This window comes from Pristis pectinata, chromosome 26, assembly GCF_009764475.1.
Source record: "Pristis pectinata isolate sPriPec2 chromosome 26, sPriPec2.1.pri, whole genome shotgun sequence".
Lineage (NCBI taxonomy): Eukaryota > Metazoa > Chordata > Chondrichthyes > Rhinopristiformes > Pristidae > Pristis > Pristis pectinata.
Window position 1 is genome coordinate 15,365,303 of NC_067430.1, and position 16,679 is coordinate 15,381,981.

Consider the following 16,679-nt stretch of genomic DNA (forward strand, 5'->3'; position numbering starts at 1 on the left):
AGTTCATAAAAGGACGTGAATATATTAAATCAGTGAGTAAAATTGTGGTGGTTCAAAGTGGTGAAATTGTGAAGGTATTTGCTTTGGTTCCAAGAAAGGCAAACTAGAGAATTCTCCAGACAATGTGAAACTTAGGAGTTTTGGACAAGAAATGAAATTTGAACATCCATGCACTAAAGTCAGTAAAGTTTAGTAGATTGGAACAAAATCTATCAGAAAGACTAATGGGATGTTAGCTTTTCGTGGAAGGGGGATGGAATTCAAAGGGGAAGTTCTGCTTCAGGGATGTTGACTCTTGATCACTTAGAGATATTGAGACTGAGGTCAATAGGTTTTTGTTAGGTGAGGGTAATTTTGCTATGGAGAAAAGTGGATACCCAGAGTTCTGATGCAGATCAGCTGTGACAGAATGTCTGAGGGACAGAATAGACTTCTCCTACTTACTTCGAGGATTATCCAATTAAAGCAAGGAGGTAGTGGACTAGACCATAATTTATATAAATTCTTGAGGCTTGTTTCAATATTACATCATAAATGAGTAATGTATAATCTGTCAGCAAAGAGATCCCACAGTACTAATCACTTCCAGGCTAACCCTGTAAAATTGGACAAGAAATCCACACATTTTCTGATGGCAGAGTGATCAGTCACTTCTGGTTGGGGGATTTCAGCCACCCACACCTCAGGATGTTTGTCATTTTCCTTCTTAATTTGCCATGGCCTGTTGCCACCACCAGTGGGTAGAATCCCACAAATCCCGAGGCAGAAAACCTAGCGATAATTAGCATGTAGCGTGTCGAGGGGCTGCCCTTAAAATTATAATAATTCACTGAAAACACATGTGTGCCCCAGCAAAAAATAAACAGCAAAATCAGGTACAGGATGGTCTTGGCTGCTTTCCATTCAGTACTGATCTGGTTGTTATTGAACATGGCATCCTGGGTTTTCCTGTAGTGATTATAGAGAAATAACAAGGTGGCAGTGTTTGCAAAAATCATTAGACTTATTGGGATTGCTTCATGTATTACAACAGAGACCATTGTGTATATAAGACCACTAACATCATTTGGAAATGTCCACACACAGCCAAGCAAAGGCCTGATGGTGCTACTAATTAACATTAGATTATCGGTACTGTTAGTCTTTGTGTTGGATGAGTAGCGCAGAGCAAAGCTTGAATAGACAAAGCTCAAAGCCCACTCGACTACCATAGCTTTTGCAACTTTCCTCCTTTCATTTAACCTTTCTAACATAGTCCGGCTTGTTCTGATTGTGAAGAAGTGGAACAGGCTTAGACTGAGGGTGACCCAGATGCTTGCTGACCTCAGCCAGGTCCAGATGAACATCATCATTCTGCACCCTACATCGGAGAAGGAGACGGTGTAACCAGCATCAAATGTCAGAAGCAAGGTGTTCCTCGTTAGGGAGAGCAGCAGGTTTGCCCCGGCGATATTCATCAGAATGAGGTCGGATGAGGCAAGGTAGCGGTTCTCTCGGGTGGAGTCAGCAGCTATCCAGATAACCAGGGTATTTCCCAGAATCCCACAGCTCACAAGCAAACCATATACAAAAACCTGAACAGGGTGTTCCGCCATCTCACATCAGCACGTCACGTTTGGGGAATACTAAAGTAAAGCAGATGTTGCAAAGAAATAATATTGTCATCATAAAAAGGAAATAATCCCCTGAAATCTTAAACATTAAATACCTTAAGAAAAACAGATTAACTTTGAAATTCTTTTTCAAGCATTTTTTTTTGCTTGTTATCTGACTTCAGCCTTCCTCAGCTACCTTGTCCATTATTGGCAATCTTGACTGATTTCCATCTCCAATGGATTGATTTTAAAACCATTGGCTTATTTACCAATCCCTCCATGTCTTCACCACATCCTTAGTCCCTGCAGGAATCTATACTCCTAGCTCTGCTCGACCACACAGGACCCTGTCTCTCCAATTAATCTACACTGGCACTGTCATCAGCCACCTTACCCCCCCATAAACTCTCCCAACTTATGATCTCTCTCACTTCCATTTACAAAACTTTCTGAAGACTTTCTCCCTCCACTGCTCAATGCAACATATTGATATGGGATGCTTTGTTTGGGATGCTATTGTACATCTCTGAGTACAATTGCAATATATGATTGTAAGTATGGGTAGAGATGAATTCTGTGGTGAGCCTTCTGATTAATGTCGTGGAAAGCTGTTTGCTGCACAGTTTCACAGTACAACAGGCCCTGTAGTACCATGAGGAAGAATGTGATGAACAATTGTAAATATATGAGTTAGAGGAGACTGGAGACAAAACTACTGAATCATCTTTCCCAGTTTTGATTTATGGTGCCATTAATTGTCCATCCAATCATTGATTTTGCTGTCAGATCCACAGCAAATGTCCTGCAAAATGACTGTAATCGGCACATATGAGGCCAGATGTGAAACCAACTCTTTTTAACCAACTGAATATAACTCTGAATTGATATCTCCTTGTTACTGATTCTACTGCCTGTGGAAATTATGTTTCTCAATTTGCCCCTCTAAATCCTTTGCTACCTTCCTCCTATTTTTTGGAACCTTTCTTTGTATTTAACCTCTCACAACCAATCCCTCAACCGGCATAATAGTAACAAATCCTTGTTACTTTATTACCTTATGCTCAATTACCCAAAGTGACAATGTTTACCCTCTTCACTGGCTACACAGTCAAACCTTCCCAAAAACCTACACTGTCACTCCCCAACCATCCCTGTACCATCCATACCAACACTCTTTCACTTGTTCCCATATTTGGATGTCCCTATATTTTTCCACCCAATGTCTTCCTTGCTTCCTCTTCCAGAGATGAACACATTCCAGGTCAACACATTTCAGGGTTCCGTATACCTCACCTAAATGACCATTCTTCATAAGTCAACACAGTGAATGCTGGCAGTTTGTTCATTTGCAACAGGCCACACTGACAGCAATGATTACAGTGAGAATAAACAAAGTGATCTAGCACTCTCACTGGGGGAGCTGTCCATAGGGTGACTGGAGACTGGAACAAGTTAGTGCCAGACTTTCCTGTTAGTGTCCCTTGACCCCTATTGAAAGTGCATGATCAAGGAACTAGATCTTTTTACAGATAAAATAATAGACTGTTATAAAGCTCCAATTATTTCTGGTTCTTATAAAGGTATAGCAACCTTTATAGGTTTATAGGTTGCTTTTATGAACGACTGAGAAATGGTTGATACATTCGCAGGTAGGAAGCAACTTACCAGGATGGTAAAGTTTGAAGTAAGAACTACAAAAAGAAATATAGAGGAACATAGAACAGTACAGCACAATACAGGCCCTTTGGCCCACCATGTTGTGCCGACCTTTAAACCTCGCCTAAGACTATCTAACCCCTTCCTCCCGCGTATCCCTCTATTTTAAATTCCTCCATATCTAGTAATCTCTTGAATTTGACCCACCACCACCCCAGGCAGCGCATTCCATGCCCCAACCACTCTATGGGTAAAAAACTCCCTCTGATATCTCCCTTGAACTTCCCATCCACTACTTTAAAGCCATGCCCTATTGCATTGAGCATTGGTGCCCTGGGAAAGAGGCGCTGGCTGTCCACTCTATCTATTCCTCTTAATATTTTGTACACCTCTATCATGTCTCCTCTCATCCTCTTTCTCTCTAAACGGAGTTAAAACTTATGGAAGGAAGAAAGAATGACAGATTGCTGCATACTATTAGATGGTGATCTATACATTGTAAATACTGGCAGACTCATACATTACATATTCCCTGGAAGAGAGTCCCTGTGACAGGTTCCTATAATGGATTCCCTGTAATAATCACATAACAGACTCGGAAAAATGAATGTCCATACATCTAATCTATTTTCTTGTTCATTCTTAGCTAAAATGTTCCTAGAGAGTCTGTAGATGAATGTGAACTGTCCATCACCAGTGCCACCTGGTCATCTTTAACAGGGGCAGCTGTTCCTTCTTCTATTTGTTTCCCTTTAGAGTAGTTTATACTTTGGTGCATTTATTCCAGGGTCAATATCCCTAGATCAAGTGTTTGACATTCCATGGCACTGTAGCTCCTTCCTATAGCCGCATACAATTCAGAAGTGCCTATTCCAATATATTGGCTGATATTCCAAATGGACAGAAGGTCAATGGAACTACCTGCCAATTTAAGAGAGTAACTGCTGCATCTTATCTCTGATTTCTGTGATTCAATTCCATCTGTCCAACATTAGAAAGCAAATATTGGAATTAAAGCAGGTCAAAGATCTTGAAACGTTAATTCTATTTGTCTTATTTGCTGTGTGTTTCCAGCATTTTCTGTTTTTGTTTCAGACTTCCAGCATCTGCAGATTTTTCAGTTTTCAAACATAGACTTCCTATTTTCAGAACCTTCTGTAGTTCAGGACAGAGACGTGCAGGAACAACAGAAAACAACCCTCAGCAAATTCCATTACTGAATTTCTTAACTTCCTTCACAAATCTTCACTAGCAGTGATTAAGGATGGTGGCTTGCCCTGAGCAAAGAACGTTGCAGAAAGGAAACAATAAAACAGATGCCTAATGTCTTTGGTTGAGGTTTTACTTCATAGTTTCACCATCGGTGAGTTTCCTCACCGATGGTGAAATGATGGAGAAATGGTCACTGTGCTTGCCTGAAATTCTCTGTCATTTTCACAAAAGCATTAAATTCATTTAAAGTAAGCCTCTGTAAAGTTCTGAAAAAAAAGGAACATCCTACAACTGTGTTCATTGAATGAAATCATCAACATCAGAAACTCGCCTGCAATTTCACTACCCTTTCCTGCCAGGAGTTTCCAACCAGCGAGCTGTCTGTCCCTTGTTAAATCATACTTTAAATGTGGTTTGTTAAAAACTTTAAATGGCTTATATGATGTTTAATTAATTTGTAGAGCCCTGTCAATATTTAAGCCCATTTCACAAACTATATATGATTCTCACCTGTGTCTTTTTCCCTTCACTAAGCAGCAGTGTTTAAACCACAGAAATCCAAGCTTGGTGTTGCTGTGATGAAGGTTGACATCAGAATGTGGATAAACATTTCGGTATTATATACAAATAGCTCAATACCCTAGAGACAATCCCTTCTAAACTGCAGTAATACTTTCATGACAGGCCAATTAATTAATGTGTTAATGTTACTGACACAGCAAACAGCACAAGACAAATACATTCACTATCCCACCGTTTTGAAATTAGTGCTAAAACTGTTATCCAAAGATCTCCTGCTAGCTCAGTGAGTAAGTGGAACACTGTGGGTGGGAGTCGGCCCCCACTTTCTAAATTAATCTGTTCTTCACTTATCAATGTGGTTAGCTTCAAATATCAAGTCAGGAGCCTGAGTCATAATAAAGTGAGGGAGTATGGTAGAAACCGACAAAATTATATTAAAGGGCATCAAAGAATTCTTTCTTATTCAGGTTTCATTCCCAGGAGTGACAGACGCCTCCTAGGAAATGTCTGGCATTTCCTAGGATAAGACAAGACTTGATAAATAGAAAGTGGATATAGTGAGCAACAATAGCAACCAGCCCCATTCCTCCAAGCAGCATCACTTGTTGTTGGAAGGCAATACAAGATAATGAAAAAGCCATGGTTTCCATTTTAGTGATCACCTTGGTTAACATAAACAAAGTAACTTTGCCTTTCAATATTCTAACCATTGCAGTCTGGCAAAGGCCTCTCCGAATAACTTCCCATTTAAAAACCCATCAGTGACTGTTTTTATTTCCAGCACATTAAATGTTCACAACCAGAGGGAAGACTTGTGCCAGACAACTCCTCCCACTCTCCTGGGACCCGGGCCTTCTCAACAGACTGGCTGTAAGGTGTTTTAATCAATTACTGAGATAGGCTCATCAACTGTCTATTACCTGTGATCCTTAGCAGAACAAATCCAATACCTTGTCTATTGGCATTTTAGTCAGCTTTTACCTATCTTTATATATAAGTGAACACACATTGCTTTTGGAAAGAAGTGTTTAAACCTGACTCTTTTCCATCTCCTTTCCCTAGAAAATTGGCTACAAATTCCAAAAGATGACTTTCATCCTCCTGAGAATGTCCAGACTCATTCTCCTAATGCTGCTTTGGCATTAACCTATTGGTTGCCTTGCTCTGAGCCCCTGCAGAGTGATGAAGTCCTGCAGTCTTCCTTGTCACTCTCTGTGTAATGAAGCAGCAGCACTGCAACTGTTCTGTTCACTTCTTATTTTCCCTCACTCAGTAAAACCCCCAAGTGTGTTCTGTCTTATCCTACAAATTACATGCACAGAAACTGATACAACCCCAGTGTAGTTACTCACTAGATCCTTGCAAAGGAAGGGGCATCCATCTTTAAGCAGCCACACTTTTACATCCTAAGCCCTGATGATTTGCAGAGTAAATGAATCAAATAAAAACAAACTATAGAAGTGCCTTAAAAATGCATTCATTTACGGAATGAATCCTTAATTTCCCATGAAGAGAATGGCTTACCCAACCATTTCTGAAGTCAGTCAGGAGTCAAATGTATCTCTGCAGGTTTCTGACTCACACAGAGGCTAGGTTGAATAGAGATAGCAGGTTCTTTTAGAAAGTGTATTTTTATAATATTCCATACTTTTTTGAAAATTCCAGAATTCATTGTGAATTTAAATTCCTCAGTCAGTGCTGGGAATTGAACTCATTTCCCTATCCCCTTAGTCTAGGCTTCCTGATTGCTGGTCTCATAACTAAGCTCACCTACTCCCATACCATCAACATCAGCTGCAAGGCAGGTAATATTTCAGGATCTGCAGCCTTGAATTCCATATTTTTACATGGTCATCTCTAACTTCTCTCCTCTCGTTCTGGACTTCTCTTCCAGGAATGCCTACCATGAAGTAGCTCTGCAGTTTAATTCCCTACCGTATTAGCACAGAGCATTGCAGGCACTACACACCAAGAAAGCTACTTGGATAAGTTGTCTTCATTCTAGGTGCAAGACCAGCTCATTTCAGCAAATGCACCAGTCCTGACGGTGTTGACAGTCAAAGAATGTTGGTGACCCACTATTAGGATTCTATAACAGCTTTAAGAGCAAATGGAATTGTATAGGATTGATGAAAATTTTTAAACTGAAGGACCAGAAGGTAAAGAGGGCAGGGACTTGATATGGGAGCAGATTTAGGATGAGCTTGTTTATGTGTGGTGGAAGATAGGAGATCAGCCTGGAAGGCTTGGAATAATGCATTATGTCAGTATGGGATGTTTTTTTCCCATTTACTTTTCTGGACCCATCGGGCTGGCTCCAAACCCATCTTGGACTCACCCAAGTGACATAATGGCTCAAGAACTTGCAACATTGGCTTGTCACTGACTCTGATATTTACCTCAGAGTGATCATCCCATGTGTACTTCCGGAGGGGCAAAACGATCTTTGCCCCCCAACCTGTCCAGTATAATTTAAGCACTTTGTTGGCAATGCTAGTTGACAGAGAGAGGAATTTAATAAAATGGTTTGTGGTGGTTATGTGAAGCCAAAGCTATCTTTGCACTTCAGGAAGATCCTGGAAAAGGGAACAGTCTTTGGTAGAGGAGACAGAGTGCCTTTACATGGTCCAGGTAGAGGTGTTAAACCACATGTCTTCCATAACAGTCCCCAGTGCTTAAGGATGTGGGAATGAAGGCCACATCCTTCATTCAGTTGAAAAAAAAATGAATTTAATTGGGATAAAAACACCTTCTCAATTCTGCTAACACCCTGGCACTAAGCAGTCTCTATCCCCATTCCCCCACTTCTAAGGTTTGACTGCTGGTAACCAAGGTAGAAGCTCCAGACACATCATGCAAGTAGGGTTTCTGCTGATTCTTGCCAAAGTTTCTTGAAATTCCTAGTGCTTATGTCAAGCATTATCTCAGGTCAAAACATTTTGGGGGATTATAGATAAGGGGAATTACACAGGGGAGAAGTCTAGGTATTTTGAAAATTTTATAATACAATCAATGCATGGCGATACCTTGATTGTAGCTGCATTGTCAGCAATCCTTAGTTCATCTGTGACTTTATAATAGTTAGAATATCTTCCAAATACTATCTTCGTCCAGCACGGACAATATAGAAATAAACGTGAATGATGCCTTATATAAAATGTGACTGTTAATGTCACTGATCCAAAAGATGAATCACTAAGTTGTCCTCTGCTGTAATTGCCAATTCTTTTGGAAATTACTGAATAATAGGACATTTTTGTTAAGTTACTTAGTCATGATGTTTGACTATCACATAGGTGACTTTTCTCAATTTCACTGTTCTTAAAAGTAAGCTGCCCCTCCGTCTAGGCATTGCAGCACCACTCTCTGCAGATAGCAGACACGTGCTTGCTTAACTAGCATCATATCCGTCTTACCCTGGAGCTGGCTATTCTATTGACCGGCTGAAAGAAATTACTTTGAACTTCTGCGTGTCTATGATCAGCTACTCACTGCAACCTATCAATGAAGTCTACAAAACACCAACACTGTCCTGACGGCCAACTTGTATATGTTTCTAACCAACTTCTAACATGAAAGAAACCACATGATCAAGGAACTTTTCCAGCCATTTTTAATTAGCAAGCTGGACAGGTGCAATGAAGGCACACTGTGCCAGTTTGGTACTTGATTATCAGTGATACTAATTGGGTGGGTTGAGTGATTTTTTTGTTGTTGGACTAATTACTTGATTAATAGAGAGGGTGGTTGGTAGATAGATTGATTGGCTTAGGGCTGGGTTTATTGTTAAGAACTGGTTGAAGAGTAGGTAGGATTGCACATGGCCGATTAATTAGCACATGGGTGTATTGCTAGTTTGGTTGTTGGGTGAGATGGCTGCCATTTAGTTGCTCCGATGTAGAGAAGACCACACTGTGAGCACAAATTGCAAAACACTAAATTGGAAAAAGTGCAAGTGAATTGCTGCTTCACCTATTTGGGTTTCCAAACAAGGGGAAGAGGTAAGAAAGTGAACGTTGCCTGGAAAAATGCCATTGGAAGGGGAGTAGTTGGTGGAGATGGAAAAACAAACCAGAGAGTCAGGGTCAGAATAATCTCTTTGGAACGATGAAAGGGGAGGGGAAGGGAAGATGGTTCTGGTGGTGGAATCTCTTAAGAGGTGGTAGAAGTTGTGGAGGATGATCCATTGAGTCTTGTCATCAGAACAGATATTACAGAGCCCGTGTAACTGGGAGCATGGAATGGAGTACTCACAGGAAGCAGGTTTATATGCCCCTCCCCTAATGCATCACCTCATACTTCTTGCAGCCAAAGCTTCCCTTCTTCTGACAACAATGGCCAATTTTGCAAAATAAGCAAACTTCTTTATCATTTACCCTCCATTTAAGTTTAAATCATGAACATATATTAGTGGAACCCTACTGACAACAGCCTTCCAGTCCCATGAACATACTATTTCCCTTTGCTTTCTGAGTTAACTTTGGATCCAGTTTGCCACTCTCCCTTAAATTCTGTGGGCTTTACTTTTTTGACCATTCTCGTGTATGGGATCTCGTCAAAGCCTTGCTAAAATCCACATTGATTAAATCAAATGCACTGCCCCCTCCTTGTTACCTCCTTCAAAAAATTCAGTCACGTTAGTCAAACACAACCTTCCCTTAATTAATCCATGCAAACTGGTAATTGGTTGTTATTGTCACAGTGAAAAGCTTTTGTTTGCATGTCATCTACACAGATCATTCCATGCGTAAGTACATCGAGGTAGTACAAAAGAAAAAATAAAACAGAATGCAGAATACAGTGTTACAGAGAAAGACCAGTGCAGGCAGACAAATAAAGTGCCATGGCCATGATAAGGTACATCAAGAGACCAAGAGTTCATCTTTATTGTATAAGAAGTCCATTCAAGAGTCTTATAACAGCGGGATAGAAGCTGTCCTTGAGCCTTGTGGTGCGTGTTCTCAAGTTTATGTATCTTGTGCCCGATGGAAGGGGGGAGAAGAGAGAATAATCTATCTTCGAATAATCTGTGCCTTTCTGAGGGAGGGTTTGTTCAGCCACCTTTTTAAACAATGTTAGCAGTTCTGCAACCCTCTGGCACCAGTCCTGCAGCCAGAAAAGATTTAAAAAGTAGTCAGAACCTCTGAAAATTACTCCATTTTTCCTTTTAAAAGTCCAGGATATACTTCATCTGGGCCTACTGATGTATCCACTTCATAGATGTTAAACCCTTAATATTTCCTGTTTTACTATGTTGGCATGTTCATTCCTGTGAAAATATCCACATGGCGGTCTGTACTACTATTGGACAAATTTACCATTGAAGCTTTATTGATGTATATTGTCTTCCTATACATTTGCTCCCAGATTTTGCAGATACTTGCATGGCATTGAGCTTGGCTACCTCTGGTGCAGCCTTATGAGGAAATTCCTCCAGATTGCCAAAGGAGGCAACCCTTCCTGTTCCCACCGCATGCAGCCACTCATCCACCTCATGAGTTATCAATCAGTGATCCAAGTCCTACAGTACTGCACAGTTTCCCCACAAATTCTTAGGCTCCATATAGATCTTAATTTTTGGCTGCTCGTAAGTTTTTATGGAGACTGTACCAAATCAGTTCCCTGTACATGAAGCCAGTATTCATTAAGAGGTTGCATCCTTTCATATTTCCTTAACTGATGACCTCCACATTCACAATTCCTGATGAGCTCCCAGTGAAAGGCTTGCAGGTGTATATAATCTGCATGAATTCATTTTATTCTCCTTGAGTAGATTTCCAAGTGCTCACACTGTATGGCAAAGTTCTCTCCCTCTAGTACTGCTGTTTTAGGGATGGGTCCATACAACACACTCATTGTCCCCGTTGTTTACTTTTAAATCTGTCTGCATGTCCAACATCTTGCCCCTCTCACCAAAATTCATTGGTCAAGTATCCCATCTCCCAGTGGAGCCCACTTGGCAGCTTCAGTCGAAATTCATTCCTTTGGTATCTAAAATCTCATCAAACCTCATTAGAAACATTAGGATATTAGAAACAGAATTAAACCATACAGACCTTCCAACTTTCTCTGCCATCCAATTACATCATGGTAGTTCTACACAATTTTACTTTCTTGCCAATGCTCCAAATCCCTTGATATCTTAATCTACTAAAGTTCCATCTTGGTTTTGAAAACTCCAATTGTCCAGAGGTCCGTAGACCTTTGAGAATCAGACTTCTCAATTTCTGCTACCATTTGTGTGAAAAAGTGTGCTTGCTGACCTTGTTCCTGAGTGGCTGAACTCTTGCTTTGTAGTTTTGTCCCTATATTCTTTAACCCTTCACCAGGGACAGTAATTCTCCATACATAAATGCCATCAAAGCCTATTAACATTTTACACAGCACAATCGGATCAGCCCTCAATCTTTTGTACCTAGGGACTACAAGCTATTGTTATACAACCTACCTTTATAACTAAACCTTGTCAATCCTGGTATAATAATGGTGAACCAATGCCAAAGCAGGTAACCCTTTATATAACCATCTCATGTAGCTAGTCATCCACCTCACAATTTATCAATCAGTGATATAAGTCCGTCAGTACTGCACAGTTTCCCAACAGATTCCTTGCTTTCCTTTATATATATCTTGCTTCCATTTAAATCTTGGTTTTGGTCACTTGTTTAGCTTTTAGCAAGGCTTTACCAAATCAATTCCCATTCCAAGACTGGTATACTCTTCAAGTATATTGCCTTAAACTAATCATGGTGCATCAGCTATGTCTGAACAAGATTAGATGCAAAAGAAGCATAATTTAATTTATTTTGTATTCCAGCCCCTTCAAATCATTCTGTTAAACTTTTAGTCACAAAGAGACACAGCATGCAAACAGGCCCTTCAGATGGGCAATCATCAAGCACCCATTATGTACACTATTCCTACTCTAACCTATTTTATTCTCCCCCTATTCCTACCAATTCCACTCAAATTCCACCACTTATCAACATATGAGGGACAACTTACAGTGACCAATTAACCTATTAACTTGCACATCTTTGGATGTGGGAGGAAACCAGAGCACCCGGGGAAACCCATGAAGTCACGGGGGAATGTGCAACTCCACACAGACAGTACCCAAGGTAAGAATCAAATCCAGGTTGCTGCAGCTGTGAGGCATTGGCTTTATTAGCTGAGCCACTGTGCTGTTTTAATTGCTTTTTGTAGCAAATTGCTTTTCTTTCTTCTTCTTACCCATTGTACCTCTCTCATTTCAAGCAGTGACAGGAATCTTGACTCCCTGTCTTGTTTTAGTTGTTTCTGTCACTGGTTTCCCAGCTGTGCCATCTACTTGCTTTTAATGATTTGTGTACATGAACACGCAAATCCCTCTGCTCCTTCACACTCCACTGTTTCTGAACATTCAGAGACTGTTCCGATTTGGTGTTTCTACATTACAACAGTGACAACATTAGAAAAGTATTTTGTCAGCTGTGAAAAGCTTTCTGGTGTAGTGAAAAGTGCAATATAAATGCAGGAATTTTTTTTCCAGGTCCTTCTGCTAATTCCAATCAATGAACAGTCAATAATCACATCAACTGGATACTTGCTGAAATGATGGTATAAATATTTTCCCGGAATGTTTCTTCAGCCATAGAGGTAATTATCTCCAGGTAATGTAGATTGCAACAACGCTAACACTGATCATCCTCTGGGACTAAACATGGCAAAGAAAAATATACTTTGAAGTTAGTGGTGTCATATTAGTGGGAGGAACATCAATTTCCATAATGGGTAATAATGATATTATGTGTCCAAGGAAATGTAGTGAAGCAAGGATGATGATCAGTGACACCAGGTAAACATATCACTTGATATAAGGAATACAAGCTGGAAATATTGGGAACTGTGAACTAAAGAGAAAAGGTGTAGACCAGGAACTGAATTCACTTTAAAGCTCTGCTTCACTTGTAGAATGGAAAGTCCTACTTTTTATTGACAATGTGATAGGGAAACAGAGTTGGGATTCCCCATTGTGGTCTTGGAAACATGCTTCCAATCACGTAACTGAAGATCTGCTGCATTACATCACAATAACCTATGTGGAAGGTCCTCACTCTAACACTAGAACAAGTTCAATCCAATGATTGACATCTAATGAGCCATCTGAACAATTAATTGGACTGTTTCCTGAAGATGTTTTTGTTGCACTTGGTTCATATTTACTCACATGAACTCTTAATTACACATGGTGTTTGTGTCCTGGATTATTTTTATTTGATTAGCATTGTCCTCTGGAGCTCAATTATTTTCCATGAACTAATGGAATAAGTGGTCCCAATCTCTCAGTTGGAAAATGCAGGGCTGGGCTGTTTGCATCCAGATGATACCTGTATTCACATACAACATGCTCTGTCCAAGAGGAAACATCCAACAGTAATCAGTGCTGCAGAACCTGGGTGGCTTTTCCCCTTCTTTACCAGTCTCTGCTATGGCGTAGCGGCAGCACTCTCACCCAGGAGTGAGAGGTTATATGCATTTAACTCCCATGCCAGAGACTTGATCACCTAATCTAAGTTGACACTTCATTGATGGAACATTGCATTGTAGAATATGACATCTTTTGATTGTGATCTCCCTGATCTGGTGGATATAAAAATTCCTGAAAGATATTTGAAGAAGAAAAGGGACATTCTCCCAAGGCCAATATTTACTCTTTATTACGATGTCCATCTATGTTACAACACTTATATCTTCATTGACGGTAAGGTACATTAATAATACCTTATAAACAAAAGTTCCGTCAGGTTAATGCAGGCAATTTTGGTAGCCCATTTCGGACATGAACCGAGACAGAATCTGAGACCTTCCAATTTATTTCACTTACCACCAAGCAACCAGCAGTCTTTCTGAACTTGATTGAGTTGCACCAACCAGAATAGGGCAGGCAACACACTAAAGCTTTCAATCTGAATTGAGAATGTAGATACTTGTGGATGTGGTTTTAGAAAACAAGAATATAAGAAACAGGAGCAGGAGTAGCTCTGCCATTTAGTAAGTTCATGGCTGTCCAGATCTTGGCCTTGTTTCCACTTTCCTACCTGTATTCCATAATCATTGACTCCTTGCATAGTCCAAAATTTAGCTTTGAATATCTTTAATGACTGTCTGGGGTAGAGCCTTCCAGAGGTTGACCACCCTCTGAGAGAAGGGATAGCAGGATTGTTGTATGAGAAGAGATGGGATTGATTAGGCCTGTGTACACTAGAGTTTAGAAGAACAAGTCAGATGGTGGTGAAACTATGGGATTCTCTGCCACAGAAGGTGGCAGAAGCAAAGTTGCTGAATATATTCAAGAAGGAGTTAAATAAATTTCTAGATACAAAAATCATCAAGAGGTACAGTGAGAGAGCTGGAACGTATATTAAGTTAGAGGATTGGTTATGATTGTATTGAGTGGCAGGACACATTCAAAGGGCTGAATGGCCTATTCCTATGTTTCTGTATTTCTAAGAAATCCCTCCTTATCTCCATTTCAAAGGGTCGATGAGTTATTCTAAAACTATACCCCCTAGTTCTAGATTCCCCCAGTACAGGGAACATCTTCTCAGTATTTACCCTGGCAAGCCCCGCTCAAGATCTTCTTTCAATGAAATTACTTCCCATTTTCCTGAACTTGAATGAGTATAGGTCTAACTTGTTCAACCTTTCCTCATCGGTCGACCCCTTCAAACAGGAATCAACCCAGTGAATCTTCTCTGAATTGCCTCCAACATAAGTATATCCCTTTTTAAATAAGGAGACCAAAACTTTATACAGTTGTGGTCTCACTGATGCCCTGCTCTACTGTAGCAAGACTTCCCTACTTTTATACTCCATCCTTTGCAATTAAGGCCAACATTCCATTTGCTTTCCTCATTACTTTCTGTATCTACACACTAAGTTCCTATGTTTCATTGACAAGAACACCCAGACCTCTCTGTACAGCACCATCCTGGACTCTCTCTCCATGTAAACAATATTCTCTTTTTCAATTCTTCCAACTAAAGTAGATTACCTCGTATATCCTCACAATATATTCAATCTGCCAAATACGTCTCCACTTATTTAATATCTCATTGCAGCTTCTTTGTGTCCTCTTCACAACTTGCTCTCCCACCTGTTTTTATCATCAGTGAACCTTCCTACAATACACTGTCCACAGTCCCTTTGGACAAAAATATATATTATGAATAGTTGAGGTCCTAGAATTGATTCCTGTGACGTCGCTCCAGTTGTAGCTTGCCAACCTAAAAAAAAGATTTATTTTTCACATCTTTTGTTTTCTGCTAGTTTGCCAATTCTCTACCTATGCTAATATCTTATCCACAACGCCATGATATCTTAACCTTTCACTTGGTGCCTTATTGATTGCCTTTTGGAAAACAAAATACACTACATCTACTAGTTCCCCTTTATCATTCTGGCCTGTTGCATCATCAATGACCTCCAAATAAGTTGTCAAGCACGTTCATAAAACCTTGTTGACTCTGTTTGATTTTATTATGAAGTTCTAAACGTCCTGCTCAACAATGAGTTCCAATATTTTCCCAATGACTGATGATAGCCTGGTTGACCTATAGTTTTCTGCTTTCTGTCATCCTCCTTTCTTGAACAGTGTTTTCCAGTCCATAAAATTTTCTCAGTATATGGGGAATTTTAGAAGATCATAATCAATGCATTCTCTTTCACCACAGCCACTTCTTCTAACCCCCTAATTTGCAGGCCATCATTTCCAGGGGACTTGACAACCTCTAGTCCCACTAGTACTTTTCCATCTAGTAATACAATAGTTTTAACTTCCTCCCTCTTTATAGCCCTAGATTTTGATTGGGATGCTTTAAATGACTTCTACTATGTTGTTATGTAAAATTAGTACTTTGAAAAATGTTTTTCATGAAATTATTGTTATATTTACATTACTGCATGAATCTATACCAAATTAACCTAAGTTAAATAAAGGTTGCAGACTTAAATACTTAGTTAAAGAAATTCACATCTTCTGTTTGCAAAAATGAGATGTTACTGGTCTCAAGTTTTTGGGAAACTCACCTCCTCCAGAGCTCCAAGAACTCCTATGGATTAACTTTCAGAGGACTGATCAGAGTGTTTTGGAGCTTTAAGGATGGAGGCTGCTGCTGTCTGACAGATTTACTGAGAGCCAACGTACAGTTAACACAGTGCAATGTCCACACCCAAACCATCACTGTAATGTTGTGGAATACAGTGGCAACAGGATGAATCGCAATTAAACCAAACCACACAGTTTAAATGATGCTACGGAATGGCCTTTTGGAATTGACCAGAGACATAGGAGACAAGCCATGGAAACTGCAGAGGTCATAGATCCCTTTTTAGCTTGATTTTCCATTCAATAAATTGATGGTTATTAATCTCCATCTTGAATACACCCACTGACTGAACATCTGTGGCCCTTCGAACTTTCCAAAGACTCAGTACCCTGTATGAAGAAATTTGTCTTGCCATGGACCTAATTGGTGGACCCCTAAGTCTGAGACTGTGTCCCCGCTTCTAAATCCTCTCACCAGGTGATACAATCAATCCGTCAAATCCTAAAGCCACCCTCCAATATGGGATAAAAAAATATCAGCAATGTAGGCAATATGCTGTTACACTAATCCCCCTTTGGTTTCTATGTTTGTGCACTTGATGGGC

The 16,679-nt window shown here is 40.0% G+C and overlaps 1 protein-coding gene across 1 annotated transcript; it reads right to left on the reverse strand.

Moving 5' to 3' along the window:
- Window positions 1-647: 647 nt before the first annotated feature.
- Window positions 648-1,595, reverse strand: LOC127583219 (olfactory receptor class A-like protein 4). Its single transcript, XM_052038989.1, has one exon. It carries the CDS (start codon window positions 1,593-1,595, stop codon window positions 648-650), a length of 948 nt encoding a protein of 315 aa, XP_051894949.1.
- Between the last annotated feature and the right edge of the window lie 15,084 nt (window positions 1,596-16,679).